At 37.8% G+C, this 16,923-nt stretch overlaps 1 protein-coding gene across 1 annotated transcript in view; it reads left to right on the top strand.

Moving 5' to 3' along the window:
• LOC140244219 (diacylglycerol kinase delta-like) overlaps positions 1-5,175 on the top strand; it is a 94,311-nt gene extending 89,136 nt beyond the window's left edge. The window contains exons 18-25 of the mRNA XM_072323855.1: positions 214-418; positions 828-941; positions 1,283-1,417; positions 2,118-2,245; positions 2,838-3,045; positions 3,551-3,791; positions 4,402-4,544; positions 5,037-5,175. Of these exons, the coding sequence (XP_072179956.1) occupies positions 214-418; positions 828-941; positions 1,283-1,417; positions 2,118-2,245; positions 2,838-3,045; positions 3,551-3,791; positions 4,402-4,544; positions 5,037-5,159 (1,297 nt within the window). The 3' untranslated portion in view covers positions 5,160-5,175. The remainder of the gene's footprint in view (positions 1-213; positions 419-827; positions 942-1,282; positions 1,418-2,117; positions 2,246-2,837; positions 3,046-3,550; positions 3,792-4,401; positions 4,545-5,036) is intronic.
• Positions 5,176-16,923: the final 11,748 nt, after the last annotated feature.

A 16,923-nucleotide genomic window follows, 5' to 3' on the forward strand; every position in this document is an offset into this window, starting at 1 on the left:
GGAGAACATTACAAAAATGTTCTGCCCATGGGCGAACATAACCAATGTGCCTCCATCATGTGACTGTGTTTAGCCAATCACTAACCAGTATTTGACTAACCCATTTAATATTGTTTAATGTGTGTGTCAGTTGTTTACAAAACTACATCCAAGAGCAAGGAAAATGATGGTATGGGGTGGGCGGGCTTTTCTCTTGGTAATCTCCCCCTCTAGAAGTCGCACCAAGAATATGATGTGGTACGGCATGCTTGGCGGAAAGGAGCTGGTGCACAGGACGTACCGTAACCTGGAGCAGAAGGTGCAGCTGGAGTGTGACGGCCAGCGCATACCGCTGCCCAGCCTGCAGGGCATCGTCGTCCTCAATATTCCGAGCTACATGGGCGGGGCCAACTTCTGGGGAACCACCAAGGAGGATGAGGTGAGTTGGTGGTGTTGGTGATAGTGGTGGATGATGATGATGATGAGGATGAAGATGATGATGATGATGATGATGATGATGATGATGATGATGATGATAATAATGATGAGGGGGAGGAAGAGGAGGAGGATGTATGCTCCCATGAATGAAACGCTGAATCTTCAATTTTGAATCGATATCAATTATTGAGCTTGAATCTCATGTTTGACTGTGAACCATGTGGACTCTACAAGACAGCTCTTAACAAATTTGTGTGTTTTAACCCCTGAAGACACTGCTTGTTTGTCAGATTAGAAAGCTCATTATATTTTGATCTGTAGTCACAAGTCCTTGACAGTTTGTTTTTGTTTTTTTTTCACTTGTTGTGTAGGTGTAGCATTCATTCATTGTCTCCTGTTCTGAATTCCAGACCTTTGCAGCACCATCATTTGACGACAAGATTTTGGAGGTAGTGGCGGTCTTTGGTGGGATGCAGATGGCTGTGTCCAGAATGATCACTCTCCAGCATCATCGGATTGCTCAGGTGAGTGCCATCGGCCTAGAGATCAGGGGCTAGCCCAGTCTGTGAGTCTGGGGTGGATTAGTGCTGCAAAACAAAAACAAAACAAAAAATAAAAAAGATGAAACAAAGTAGCATTGTGCTTTTTTCAGATTCCAAGGGATCAGGTAGAACATCTTTAGATTTAATGGGAGGGGCAACATCCAAACTGATTAAATATAGTATCATTATACAGCAGTTTAAAATCTCCTTTCTGGGAATATGACTTCAATATCGAAACTCAAATCTGTTGACCTTTTGTTGCTGTTGTTTTTATTGGAGGTTGTAGTTTACTTAATACCATTGTCCATCTCATGATTCTCCAGTGTCGGGTTGTGAAGATCACGATTCTCGGTGAGGAGGGGGTCCCGGTCCAGGTGGACGGAGAGGCCTGGGTTCAGCCACCAGGACTGGTCAAGATCCTGCACAAGAACAGGGCCCAGATGCTGGTCAGAGACAAGGTAAAGAAGGTCTAGGAACAGAAGCATTACTTTGTCCACAAACGAACCAAGACTACAAATTTGTATAATGGGACCAGGGCCCCGTTTCTTAAAACTTGTTGTCAGTGACAAGTTGTGATAGTTCTTACAAGCTACTGAAATCCTTGCATTTGACTGGCCGAGAGCAAATTTGTCATAGAAATGTGGCAGTTGTCACTGGTAACAAGTTTTATGAAATGGGACCCAGGAAGGACTGTATTTTCCACCAGACATGGAAATATATTTGCTGTATCTGAAGTCTAGGAACAGAAACCAGACTTGCCAGCACAAAACAAAACTCGAATGGGACTAGAAAGGACTATAATTTCCATCTGACAAAGAGATATATTTTGCTGTGTCATCCCATTTTATCTCTCTGTATATTACTCCCAATGTTATTTTGCCATGAGAATCAGAATCTGTGGAAATGAAACTTGTTCATTGTTAGTGGTATCAGCAGTTGCCATCATTATAAAGAGTTTTATTTATGGACAACAAAAAAGATAAAAAGAGAGAATTGCTTTACCAAGTATCTATAGTCATGATATAATGTTGATATGAGTTTGTGAGCTGTATAACAATGAAGAAAATTTTGAATGTGTTGAAAGAATCACTGTTCTTTAATCGTAATTGCTCCAAGTAAACAATCATGCCGACTTGCTGTCTTTTTTGGCCTTACCAGCAATTTGAGAGCACTCTGAAATTGTGGACGGAAAGGAGAAAAGTGGAGCGCCCTCTACAGCCCCTTATCGACGAGGAGATTGACATCGTCAGGCACTTCTGTGGCACAACCACACAGCTCATTGACACGTAAGTTTCTTCCCAGCAGTGATTCTTTATCTTGCATTGAATTTTCTCTCTTCAACTATCTATCCATCTATCGATATATCTGTCCGTCTATTTATTTATCTATCTATCTATCTTTCTATATATCTGTGTATCTATTCATCTTTCTATCACTATATCTTCCCCTTTCTCTTTCTATCTTTTACTCTTCTCCTTGAACATGAATATTATCCTGTAATGTATTTTTTCCTGTGTTGATCTTTCAAATATATCAGTTTTACTGCTCTTCCTTGGACCACACAAACAGTCACTGAACAGTTCTTGCTCTGTATTTTCTTGGTTTAACTCTCAAAGATTTATGACCCCTAGATATATCAAAGAAATAATTGGCATCTCCAAAACCAGCATTTCTTGGTTATGTGTTGTTGGTATTTTTCTTGTGTTCTACAATGTACTTGAGTACACACAATGGTCTATGTACGCAGTGTGTTGTGTCTTTTTTCATTAACATCAGTTTTTGCAATCTCAAGTTGCCAGATTTCTACATGCACATGGGTAGATGTTTCAGGCAAATCTTTAAACCTTTTAATCGCCATCTTCTCATTGGTCGATGCAGGATCAAGGTCGCCGCCCAGCACAGCAGCCCCATCCAATCAGAGCTGCTGCACCGGGCCATGGCCACATCAGCATGCCAGGAGAGGCTGTTCAGCACGGAGCGCTCCACGGAGGGCATGAGTCGCAAGGTGCTGAACGAGGTGGTCCTCAGCGCCCGGAACCTGTACAGTGAAAGTAGTCTCTTCATGGCCAGGAAGGCCTATGCACTGGTGAGAAAAAAACGTTTTTGACCCAGCAAATCTTCAAGTCCCCATTTTCCCTCCCCCATATGAATGCTGAAAGTGCGATAAATCCTGTAACTTGTAATGTAAAGACAGAAATCTCCATTGCATGAAACTTTGGACCGATGGCCTTTTTAGCGACATGAAATTTTTGTGAATCACTAGTGACATTCAATGCTGATTGTGTAGTTGAAACCTTTTGTTAAACCTGTTTCCTCACAGAATTTCAGCAGTATTATCCACAACCATTGCTCCAAGTTGTGTCATTCATGTTTTATGATTAACTGAAATTTAGATATTCTGATGGCATGTTTATACTGTTGCATGCTGCAAGCAAAACAGATGGCTATGAAATTTGAATGCTGATAGTCTGTGTACTTAAAGGTGTTCAACAAGAAATGAGCATTTATGTTAATATCAAGGAGTTCCACACTCTATGTGTAGTCTGTTTCCATGGTAATTGATGCACTGTTTCCGCATTTCATCCTGACAGCGTCTGCCGGAGAACATCCTGGAGGCGCTCAACCACGACATCCAGGCAGTTGACAATGAGCTGCGCAAGGTGTCGACCATAGAGGGCGCCGTGAGCTACGTGGAGGAGGAGCCCCACCAGCACCACCTCCCGGTGGACGCCTACGGGAAGAGGACCAAGGGCAAGTTCAAACTCCCGATGGTGTCACGGTTCAAGAAGCCCACGAAGAAGGAATACAAGTCATCATCTGCATTGTCAAGCAGTAAGTACAAATTTATTTTTATAAGTCTCTCCATGGCTAAGCGGCATATCTCTATTTGCTTGTGATAGAAAGCGGATGTCATTCAACAACAATGTAAAGTGAAAGACCCCCTCATTGAGGAATGTTCGCATGCATTTTAATTTCACGAATTTTGGCACAGCCAAGATTGGCAAAATTAAAATGCATGCAAAAGTTCTTGTCTACACTGTTGCATTGAATGCTGTGAAAAGGCCGTTGGCCTCAAATCATGAACATTTCATTCCGCAAAAATACCTTGCTGTACAGTAATTATTTTTTGATTAGTTGACAAAATCAAACAAGCAGAACCACAGAAATTTCTTCTCCAATCTCAACACTAGAGAGTAAAATGTCACAGAATTTTCCGTTCTTCCACACTCTCACAAAACATAATTGCTGTTGGTCACATCTGATGTGACAAACAATTTTAATGAGGTATTACAGTCACTGTATGTATATGTTTGACTTCTGTATCCCATTCACTTCATGTATGGGATACAGAAGTCAAACATCAGTTTCGTCAGTTATGTTCTGATCCACACAAAGATTCCTCATGCTTCCATGCATGGCTTCCTCATGTGTTCAACCTCAGGTCAGGGCATCGTGAAGCAGTGGAGTGTGGAGGAGGTGGGAACCTGGCTGGAGGGACTGTCGCTGGGCGAGTACAAGGACCAGTTCATCCGGAACGACATCCGGGGCTCGGAGCTCCTCAGCCTCGAGAGGAGAGACCTCAAGGTATTGTGTGATGAAACCTCATTAGTTAACCATCTATCTATCTCTTTAGGTAGAAAGATAGATAGACAGATAGATAGATAGATAGATGGATGGATAAATGTACATACATACATACATACATACGGACATACATACATACATGTGTTGTCTACAGTAAAGACAAGTGCCATGAATTAAATACATGAATGAGTAGAATATAACTACATCCATGTATATTTATTGCACTTAAAGAATGTCAATGTTTGAGGAAAACATAGACCTAAGCAGAAAAGGACACATAATCATCAATTTTGAAAACAAAACAAACAAAAAACAAATCAAAAAGAAACCTGACACTACGCAAGTTCACGAGTGTGTGTTGATGAAAATTTGTTGTGGTATCAAATGTGATAATCCAAGATAGTGAATGATGTGCAATAATGAAACTGTTATGTAACCTAGTTTTGTCATAGTTTCTTAATTTGTGTGTGTGTGTTCTTTTGTTTTGTTCAGGACATCGGAGTAACCAAAGTTGGCCACATCAAGCGAATTCAGCAAGCTATCAAGGACCTGGAGAAGCGGGAGATAGAACACAGCTTGCTGGAGGCGGGGCCATCAGGCAGTGCTGTCATGTGATTGGATGAAAGTCCAAAGGGGGGCGGAGACTAAGCATATCTCATTTGCCTCTAACCCTCACCCTGCTCCGTTGAATGATTGGAACATCCGCCAGCCCACTGTTAGCAGTGATCTGTACTCATGTTCTCGAACACATTTAACTTCTACCCCTAATAATTCCTATTCCATCAAAATGGCCTATAGGTGGGACTGAGATATTTCAAAGTCCAAATGGGTTTCTTCAACTTTTTGTCTCCATCAAGATTGGCAGGGATATTGATTTAATATATACAGCCTGTATATGACTAAATATTCATTCCAAGTTTTCACAACTTCATGCATTCATAAACTGAATGAACAAACAAAAAACTTTAATCTCAGTTATCTACGAATGTGCTTCTACAAAGATACACCCTCTTCTCTTCCCACGGCTGAGGAGTATTTACAAAAATGATCATGTGACCGGTGTCAGGTGACTAGTCTTCAGGTATTAGACTCTCATCCTGATCATGTCTCATAGTGTTGCCATATATGATCATCAGGAAGTTGATTGGGAAAAACCACAGGAAGTTTTTTTTTTCTGTGGTTTAAGAGAGAATTTGTATTTTTTGTTTAAAGTCAAAGCTACATGTATGTTTAAAAAAAATCTCCTTTCCTTTATGGAGCTGTGAAGCACAAATATGTCAGAGAGATTAATGCTGAGACTAAGAAACAAACGATGACATCTGTTGGGGCAGTGTACATTTGTCCGAAAAGATGCAGGGTGTGGATCGTTGTTTGGCAGGACCGGGAGAATTTTAGAGTATGGGTGTGTGGCAGGAAAGACTCTTCCCAGCGATGAACATCACATTATGGAAAAGGAATGAATTATGGATGTAACTTGTTAATATGGCTAGGTAGGGAACAGAGGGTGAAAGACATTAGAGTATATTTTGCTCAGATTTGGAGAGCAAAGAATTTGTTCTTGCTCTGGGGTGTGGATAAAATGACAAAAACTACCAGAAGATCAGGACTTTCACCAGCTGGAAGTTGTACATAGAGAAAAAACTTTTTTTTTTTTTTTTAAAGAGCTTTAAACATGTGAAATGGAGGCTGGTCCTTCAGTTGTAAACAGAGTATGTGTATTACAGCGGTAGTCATTGTTGTCTTTTTTTTTTTTAGATGAATGTGAAAATAGCAAATGTTTAGTCCATTTTGTAGATTGAAATGCAGAACTATTTGTAGGTGAATGTTCATTTGTAGACTAGAATAAAGAGGATATGTGTCCATGTTACAAAATTCTGTCTTTACTACAAAAGTGAAAGTAAGACTTGGTGTAGCTATTTATTTTTCAATCATATCAAGGTGCATCAATTGTTTTTTATATGATGATTGTGAATATCCATTTTTGAGGAGAAGATTTCGGTTGGAACTTCTGCATTTTTTTTTTCTTCGGCGGATTGTGCTTCATCTTCCTCAGCTGTGAAAAGACTACTCCATCACTCCAATTGCGTGCTCTCGCTCCAAGAAACGATTCAATGCTGCTATGCGTGTTTATGTTTCAAAATCTTTTATGTCAGCTTTTGTCTTGCCTTGTCATGGGCACGTCTACATGTGATGCACACGGTAGTAAAAAATTTGAAAAGCCCGAGCAGAAGTCTGCTTGTCTCTTCTCTGCTTGACCGTCAATTTTACGTACAACAAATATCTTTGAATGAGTACAGTGAGAAAACTGTAGATGTTCACTTGTATACTGGTAAAATAGAAAATCATGGTACAAAATTTATGTTAGCTGTCTGTATGTGTCTCAGATTTGCCAACAGCTTTTGTAAAATCAGCATTACTTTATTGTTTAAGTAGAAAATGTAACAGCATTGATGCTGTAGGACAAGCACCTCATGAATGTATTCGAAGATGAAGGGGAGACCTCTGAGGACATCGTCCTTCAATAATTTATTTCTGGAATGTCTGTGAGGCATTTTGTAGTCCAATTGACATACAAATGAATTCAAGTTGTCCAAATGGAAGTGTCTTGGTGCTTTGGAATGTTGTTTGGTTCTGCTGGGATCTCGCTCGAATCAGGGCGACTTTTAAGAAGACCTTTTTAAATCTCATTGATGATAGAAAGTCTTGAAGATGAGGGACTGGTTCATGATGTGGTATAGTATGGACATTCAGTTCACTGCAATCTTTACAGCAGCCCCAGTTTTTGTTTTGTTTTGTTTTTAAATCCCCTTTCTCCCCTTTATGTTGCATTGTTTCCCACAACTGCCACAAGGATCTTTGAAATTTCAAACTTCCTCACCGTGTAAATGATGGATTATGAAGCTCGAAATTCCAGACAAGAAACTGGCATTTTGATTTCTGACTACACGTTTGTGTCCCTTTGCTGATAGCTAATTACCAAGTACCGGTATACCCATATTGTTTGGGTTTTTTTCTGCCTCATATGTTTAATTTACCTCAAGTATCATGCTCAAACTGCACTCTCCTTTTGTCCTAGGTTCACAGGAGTTTCAGCAAACCAAATATTATGCATACCAACATCCCGTTATCTCCCACATTTTGACCATGATCAGTTTTAGCTTGTCTCAATGTCGTTCCACATGTCTTTTCTTCTCCTTGGATTGTTACCCTTTCCTCTTGATACCTTTGTGTCTCTTTCCCATCTCCTTTCTGCCCCTGATTTTATGCTCCTGCCCTCTGAATGAAAAAAAGTCACTTCACTCATAAACTATGCTTTTGTCTATAACTATTTTGTAAGATGTGCCAGTAAAGTTGTTGTCTATTAATCATTGTGACATCTTAGTGTGTAAGGAATAACTGTATGTTCATTATACACGATGCTACTTTTTTTTTTACACCAATGGAAATCAATCTAAACATTTTATACTGAGAACTGATAATAATCTCATTTTTTCTACCAAATGATGTGATCATGTTGTGTGTTTTTTATCTACATTTGTACAGAGTTTTTGATTCTCTACTAATCGACGTATTAACTTAAATTAAAAAAGTGTTGTACTGCCCCATGCTTTGAGGCAAAGAAGACTACACATCTTAGATATCTGAATCTTCAAAATATCATGTAAGTATCATATACAGTTGTTTGTAAATGGCAGATGTAGGTTTTGTTTACATTTTTTATACTTGAACTTGGGTAAGTTTTTAGAGAATAAATGTCCTTTTAAACAAACGGAAGAGGATATTTGATAATTCTCCTACCATGTATAGGTTATTTGACTACTTTTTCAGAATGGTAGATATATATTACAGTTATAGTGTACAATAGCCTGACTTTTAATATTTCTTGAATTTTACTCCTTTAAAAGTAGTTCCAGAGCCAATGTATTGCTTGGGTATCCTCAAAGCTTGTTCTTACAAAAATAAAGAAAGAAAAAAAAAGTACCATGTATTCATATGTAGCAGTGGACAGGGAGATGATTTATTTGGATTTCACATTTGTTGATGACAGTGACAATAAGAAAGCATGATTGTAGATAATAAATAGTACTTGATATGATAGATCAGCAGAGCTAACAAAGTTGGTATATGACGAGACTGGGTGTCATGAAAGTATTGAAGGCTCGTCAGAGCATCCGGATGATTGCAGGTAGCAACTTTTTTGAAAAGATTTAGAGCAGGTCCTCAAGGAAATTATATAATGCCTGCGGGTTTGTGCATCGTTACTGTGCATGTTACTTTGTGCGTGAGATGCGATCTTGTCTCGAAACTGCACAGATCCAATGTCACCATCTATCCTGCCAGTTTGTTGACGATCAAGGGCTGTCCCGATGTGCCTGCTGGCAGCTAACTGTAAATTTGTAGTTTTCCTCAAGCCTAGAGAAGGAGAAATACCTATAGCTGGTAATGTGATGCCGATGATACTGTGATATCATGTCCAGGGACACCCATGATTGAACATTGATGGTAATTATAGCATTATTTCTGCTACGCAGACCTTTAAGCTAATGCGTCTCCTCCTGTGGTCAAAACAAGGAACAACAAAAGACTGCTTTGTGAAGAATGAACACTTTTGCCAATGTTGCATGAGAACATTTTCACAAAAAGTTCATCAATTGATAGGCTAGGGTAAATAATGTAATTTGCCATAAGTTTAGTAACTCAAAAGATGTCAATTATGGTGTTGACACCATTGATACACTTTGAAGTGAATCATTGAATTGATTTTTAAATGTAAATTTAGAGGAGGCATTTTGCTCTACTTAAACGTGGTAACAGACGATGAACTCGCGATCATCATTGATTGTGCATTTCAAAAAGCTATGTAAATGTGCTGAAATTTGTATTGTAAGGTAGATGATGTAAATAGCTCATGCAGTTGGAGCAGAACAAAAAGACTTTGGCTGTGAAGTGCTCAACAACGCTGTGTGGTAAGATGTATAGTAATCGAAATTGATGCCTGTGACAATGAAACATGTTAGCATGAGGTATTCGAGGCCAATAATTTTTGACAATTTTTTGGAATATTTATGAAGAGTGGCACTTTGCAGGATATATAGTACTAGAGCCACTGACAATGAAATACATATTTGTGTGTTAAAGGTGCATGGCAAACAAACATTTTTTTACTTATTCTGACTAAACATATCAGCCTACATCTAAACCTATCAGCTATATTGGTAATCTTCTGAGCCAATTTCCCTTTTCTCTAACACATATATCACAGCCCCAATGTGACACTGATACGTTACTTTTGACAAAAGTGGGGATTGCATGCACATGTATTGTAAACAGCATATGGAGTAATTAAGTTGAAGCAAAAGTTCACAAGCTTTCTGAGGATCAAGTAATGCGTGAGAGTACTAACGCAGGTATGGTTACATGGGACCAGTGCGATAATTGTTCCTTTTTCACGTTAGAGAAAGAGCATTACATTGTCATTGACAATATTGTTGGCCTTACAGCAAAAGTTGTCATTCGAGTCACAAGTATGCTTATCATTAGAGTAGAGGTAATTCATGCAATGCTTAGGCTTACTTGTTCCCCCGATGTCACACAAACTTGATAATTCTGGCTTACAATTTCCTATCAAAAGCTGCAAATCCAGCTTCAGTTCCTGCTTCAATGCAATTTTTCAAAAAAAAAAAAAAAACTAACAAACAAACGCATAATAATCAAAGTGCTTTTGTTAAGGCCAATATAATCCCTTTGAGGAAAAAAAAATCATTCCATAAGTCATCTATAAAGTGCTTCATTCTGTATCTCTAATGCTGGGCTTAAGAGAAGGGGGACTTGTGAAGTCCTGATGTACTACATAAATCCAGTGTCTTTTCAGCATCAGCAGTGTTGCATAGAAACATGCTAAAAGGAATTGTTCCCATATTCAGGTCTTCATGCCTAGGATGTGATGTATTCTCAAGGTTTGTTTGTCCCCCCCCCCCCCCCCCTTCCAATACTGATGGTGACCAATTGACAATTTTTACACCCTCAGCCCTCTTTGTGACCCCACCCAGTTTTTATTACCCCTTTGTACTCTTCCCCTTCCCCTTTTAACATTCACACACTCCTTTATAGTGCTCAGTGGTCCAACTCCAATGACAGATGCATATCTCCCTGTTCATGCACTAGAGAACATAGTCAGTCTTCGTTGCAGCTGTTTGTGAACGTGTCATTATCGATATTGCAATCCTCAAAACGCCTTATTAACAACTGTCTATACAATCATCCAAAGAATGTTTGCCTATTTTGACACTTTTTTTTTCATCATCAATGTACTGCACAGCCGTTTGTTTGTGTATTTGCTTGTTATTAGGTGATTGAAATGTGATGCTAGGACAACCAAATGTAAATACCTAGTGTGACTTACTGTAAAGACTTGGAACGAGGGATCGGCAATGAGGAGATTTTAATTCATTGATACAAGTATGCCCATAACACACACATTCTCAGTTACAATTACACCATAGTATCAAGTAATCAAGTACAATGTTTAGCAACTGGACTCAAATGCATATGTGGGAACAGAGAGATTATTTATAGAGTTCTGTTATTTTTGTACGACTTACAGCCAATGAAATATAGCCGTGATCTTGTTAAGTATCTTTATACACAAGTGAAATGAAACTCCAATAGTAAGGAAGTGTTTTTATGACTATCTCACCACATCATTCAAACTTTTCCAGAAGATGGGACCAAAATTTGACAAAAGTAATCTCAAGCGAATGTCAGGGAGTTACAGACAGTTACGTTTCTATGAGTACCAGGAAATCATGCACAAAAGGAACTTTTTGTATTGTTTTTCCATTATATGGAGATGACTTGAAGGTACTGTTTTCTGTAATTTGGAAGACAAAAAAGCAACTATTATTGCCTCATGTTTCTTTCCCCCCTTGCAATTTACCCAAGACATAGCATCCTTATTCTCTTCACTGGCACACTACTCTTCCCTCATTTTGGTTTGAGTGGTGAAGCAAGTGAAGAATGTGGTACAATAATGAGCATTTTATGTGAAAGCCACAAGGGATGTAGGCTTTTTCACACCTACAGCTTTTTGTTTAAATCTGATCTTTTTCCATGTTCACCTAAGTGAATGAGAGTGAGTTAAGCACAAATCACATCTATCTTCTATAGCATGTCATGACGGAAAAATATTCAACCCATCTAATTTTTTCCCCATCATTTATCTGATCTTTGCTAAAACAGTCACAAATGGGCTACTCTATCTTCACTGTTTCAGTTTTGTATGTTTTTTGCTTTATTATGAAATAATGTAGGGAAAATAAAAGCTCCTTTATGTATTGGTGTGAATCACCGTGACAGAGTTGACTGGCTTGAAATGCTTGAAGCCACATTCTCAATGGCTGTCACGTAGGAATTTGATTCGATAGCTCTACTTCTGAGTTGCACTTTAGATGAAGCATTATCAGTAGAAAGGTCTTTCACACTAATACACTATGAACTAAACTTGTGCCACAAGCAATTCACTTTATCAGCAATAGAAATCGACAAGTCACTATTTCGTACTTTGTAATATCTAGGTATTATTTATATACTCTCAGAATGTATGTAGTGTTTTTTGTGATATCGACACGCATGTAATTTACAGTGTACTCTTTTTTTTTTTTTTTTTTTTGGTCTTTTTCACTCTCTTGAATTTTGATTTATGATGAGAACGAGTTTTGATGATTATGTGGATAACATGGCACCAATGTGTTACCAGAGGGCGCTTTGCTGATTAGCAGAGACATTGTAACTGCCGGCTTGTACCGAAAGGGTTCAAGGTAGCTTTTTTCTTCACTTTTTTACGTCAATTTTTCCATTTCTTCTCCTCCTCTGTTCTGATTTCAAATGTAATTATCAAAATGTTGTTTTTGACATCAATAGAATAACTATAATCATTGTTATCAATAAAAACTTTAAAAGCCAGCATGCTCTTAGTGCAACTTTCGGCAAAACCATTAGGGGCTTTGGACGAATGGTGAGGTTCCAGCGACGCGACTCTACCCTCCCTTTCGGTACAAGCCGCGACTGCCAGATGATGGTGTAGGTTTAAAAAAAAACAACAACAACAAAGTGCAATTTTTTGTCTGTTTTGACTAGCCTTCTTGCCTGTCTGATGTTTTTAATGTCAGTTTGTCGGCTTGTTTGTCTGTCACAGTTTGTCGTGTGCCAGGCCGAGTCAGTGCGTTGCACATTACAATGTGGTCTCTCTATCCCTCTATCCCTTCTTATCTGAACAAGGTGTCTATGTCTTTTTATTAACAGTGTATGATAAATCAACTCGCCACACTACAGGACATGAAAAAAAAAGTGTGTTTTTTTTCCTCTGTCTCTGTTCGTGTGTGTTTTTATTTATCTTTTGATCTACAAACTCGTATTTAACTATATAGAAACTTTGAACTTTTCTAACGATTTAGACTTGAAATATCTGTAACTTTTTTTACCCAGATTTCATCGTCTTGTGCATATGAAATAGAAAATAAACTGAAGCTGTTGCTCTTTCCAAGTGAATGAAACTTGTGTTATGTATTCTCTGTTTAATGTTATCCTTCTTATAGCTGAACTTGCTGTTAATATTATTGATGTGTAAGTCAAAAAGAAATATTAATGATGAATTGTGCTTCACCAAAGCATATATATATGTTTATATATGTATACATGTATCATATATATATATATATACATATAATATCTATATAACCACATTTACATGTACATATAAAATCCTTTTTCTATCTGTATATAAAGATATCAATACATTACCAGCAGAGACCAATGATGATTTGTTTGAAGATGAAGGCATGGAAAACAAAACAAATGTAACAACAGGGGGAGGTGGAAGAGACTCTTCCACCTCCTTGGTAACAACTAGTCTCCATAAAATTGGGCAAAACTCGTATCAATGATTATTCTATAAATAATCATGACAGGGTTTTTTTCATACATGGCCCAAAGCCAATCTCTGCAAGTTAGTAAGTAGATGAGTACATGTCAACAGTCATTACAATGTCTCGGTACAGAAAGTAGAGTTCGCTGCAAAAGTCTCCTATGTTGCCATTATCAATCATGGTACTTTAAATTGTTCCATATACCATTTTAAAGGATGGTTTAGTCTTGGTGGAAATGCGAATTTGGCTTTTAACTTTTTTCGAGATACCAGGAAACTACTTATGAAATAGTACAGAGGATACCATTCTAAGAGGCATTCAAAGTTTATTTGATGAAAATCGGTATTGGTATGGCTGAGGCACCCCCAAACAAAGTAAAACAAAGCAATTGTAATTAAAGCTGGGTCCCATCTTTTATTAGGATTGCTCTTTTTTTTGATATCTCAGCCATTTCAAAACCAATTTTCATCAAATAAACACTGAATTGCTCTTAAAATTACATGCTCTTTCATATTTCATGAAGTTTCTCATTATCTCACCAAAAATTGTTAGAAATCTATTTAAGTTAGGTCTCAACCGAAACTGTACAATCCCTTCTATGCATAATCTCTGTTTAAAGAATTGCACATTTTCTTTTGTCTCCACGCTTATAGCAAACTTATCTATTTTCCCCTCATTGTTGTCTTGTGAATTATACCATTTACCTGCTTTTGTTCCTTTTTTCTTCATTTTTCTTCTTATTTCTTATCTTTCTAATTGTTTTGTTTCATGTCCCTTTTGTAAATATTTTTTTTATCCACATCCCCTTGCTTACTATAGTTGTTAAATATGTTTTATAGTTCGTTTTAGAAATATTTGATCAGTTTAACTGTTGTTGAATACTATTTGTAGTGATTATGAGGACCCTTAATTTTATACGCTTTGCTTTTTTCTTGGGTCTCCTCGTCTTTCTTCTCCAGTTTTTTTTTTTTTCCAGTGCATTCCATTTTAGTTTATATGCTTGTTATTCTTATCTTAACTGACACATGTAATTCAAATGCTTAATGTTGTACAGAAGGAAAAAATGGTAAACTTATACTTGAAACTTTTAAATCCATCTTTACACACAAAAAACTGCATTTCAACACATTGGATGATTTCCTCATTTTTCTTTTATTTTGTTTATGATATTACACACATGTATAATATCGAATACCATGGCATATACACAAATATTCTTAACCGACGTATACAAACACAGAATACAGGAACACAATATCAACCGTAAACATGATGAAGGTTGCAGGTGTAAATGGACAAGAACAACCATATCATATCGCAATGCGATAATAGAGAAATATTCCCTGCTGTATAGCGGGCCACCGTAGCACAAACAAGCGGTAGACAGTAACTGTTAGAATACACAAATTCCATTGCATGAAAAAAAAAGTATAACTTCCCATGAACTCGCACATGCGGTGAAGAATTCTTTTTCTTTCTTGCGTTTATATTTTAGCTTGATTATTTTGCGCTCTACAATCGCCACAAAAAAATACTCGTCAACATGGATGAACAATCGTCAATATCTTAAACTATCAGGTAAAATCAACATTTTTTTTTTCATTTTCCAGTTTCGCTTTGTTTTCATTTTATGTAAATTCCCAAATTCAAGTTACAACGATATATAATGTGGAATCATGGCGTCGTCACGTCTGTCGCTGGTTGATAACGCAACACTGCGCATGTCTCATACCATCAAGTCATACCCAGGGTGTGCTACGCTGTTGGCGTAAACAACAAAAACCATCGTTCGCACGGTCACGCCCTGGGTCAAGCTAACATCGACGATAGGCAAAATTGGCTCCAAGCCGTTCACACGATCCCAAACTAAAACAGAACCTATGCAATCCAAATGCATGTTGACTTATGTTGATTTATGATACCCTAAACATCACTAATGTGGCCAGATGAATATTCAAATACGTGTCATATATTCTATAATACACTTGTAATCTTACTAATATGATTAACAAAAGATATTGCATGGAAACATATGCGAGGTCAGTCTAGGGGAAGGTGAATTCCAATGCTATTTTTAAAACATATAGTGCTCTACAAGTGATTGTCAGATGATGTAAATAGCAGAACTTTGGGTTGAAAGATTTTCGTAGGAGTATTTATATTCTAAAGAAAAATAGAAAATTATTATGAAATAAAGTATGGCACATATCTAGATATTCTTTTGGCCACATAAGTGATCATCAGGGTAGGGGCCTATTATAAACCAATGCAAGTCTCTTTTCATTTGCATTGCATAAGTCCTCAGTTAGAACCTTTGGGGCTGGGGCGCCGCTATCATTGAAGTTACGTAACTATACGAAGCAACTCACCGTGAACACAGTCGACCACGTGACGCGAGGTTGCTTGCCGCGCGTCACAGGTTCTTTCAAGAGTCCATTCAACTCGCGTGTTGAATGGAAGGTCAAAGATCGTACTGACCAATTACATTGTACTAGCCAACTACGCAAAAACTTTCAGCCAATCAGAGAAGACTTATGACATTTAGAGCAGACAGTATTATGTACTACTAACAAAGCTTTTGGAATTATGGCATTGAGGTCGAACTGTTCACTTCAGTGCAAATTTTCCCGATTTGAGAATAATGTTACAAGGCTATTTCCGCCATTGGCGTATGTATCCTACATAGCACCTGAGAATCGGTATATAACGAATAGATAATCCTTTCTGTACGCCATACGCGTAGAATGGTAATTCCTTTATTCACAGAATTTATACCTTGGTCGACACTACTGGCAAGAAAACTGAACCAAATGTGATTCTTATTACATACGACTGCACAAATTTATTAGGGGACGCCATTCATCTATATTACACCTGAGCAGTGTTCAACATGCGTACAGCGAATGTAACAAAAGAAAACATATCAACGATGAATTCCCATTACTGTAAGGAAGGTGTACACGGGTGAACAAGGCTTTAATGGAAGCGTTTATGCATTCACAACAACAATACTTGGTCAATGTTCGCACAACTGTAATGTAAATGTAATGTAAACTGTAATGTAATGTAAAAGGGTCGCAAAGTCTTAGGAAAACCAGGGCCCCATTTCATAAAAGATTTTAGGATAGAAACTCTTGCCGGAATGACAACTTCTAATAGCAACAGCCCAATCAGGGAGCTGAAGTCCTGTTGTTACCATGGCAATTACTATTCCAGCAAGATTTGCCATTGTACCAACTTTTTATGAAATGGGGCCCTGGTCATTTGCTGGTGTTCAGTCAATGATTAAGAATTTCACCGTGATACAACACCATGATATCCCCGTGTATTATGAGTTCCTCTTTGTTTATGACAGTATAAGAACAATACGTGAGAGAACAATCTGTCTATTCAAATTCATGAAATTCTTCCGTCGAGATGCTTTCATTGCAACTGATTGACAAATTGCCCTGCAT

This window comes from Diadema setosum, chromosome 21 (assembly GCF_964275005.1).
Source record: "Diadema setosum chromosome 21, eeDiaSeto1, whole genome shotgun sequence".
In the NCBI taxonomy this organism is placed as follows: Eukaryota; Metazoa; Echinodermata; class Echinoidea; order Diadematoida; family Diadematidae; genus Diadema; species Diadema setosum.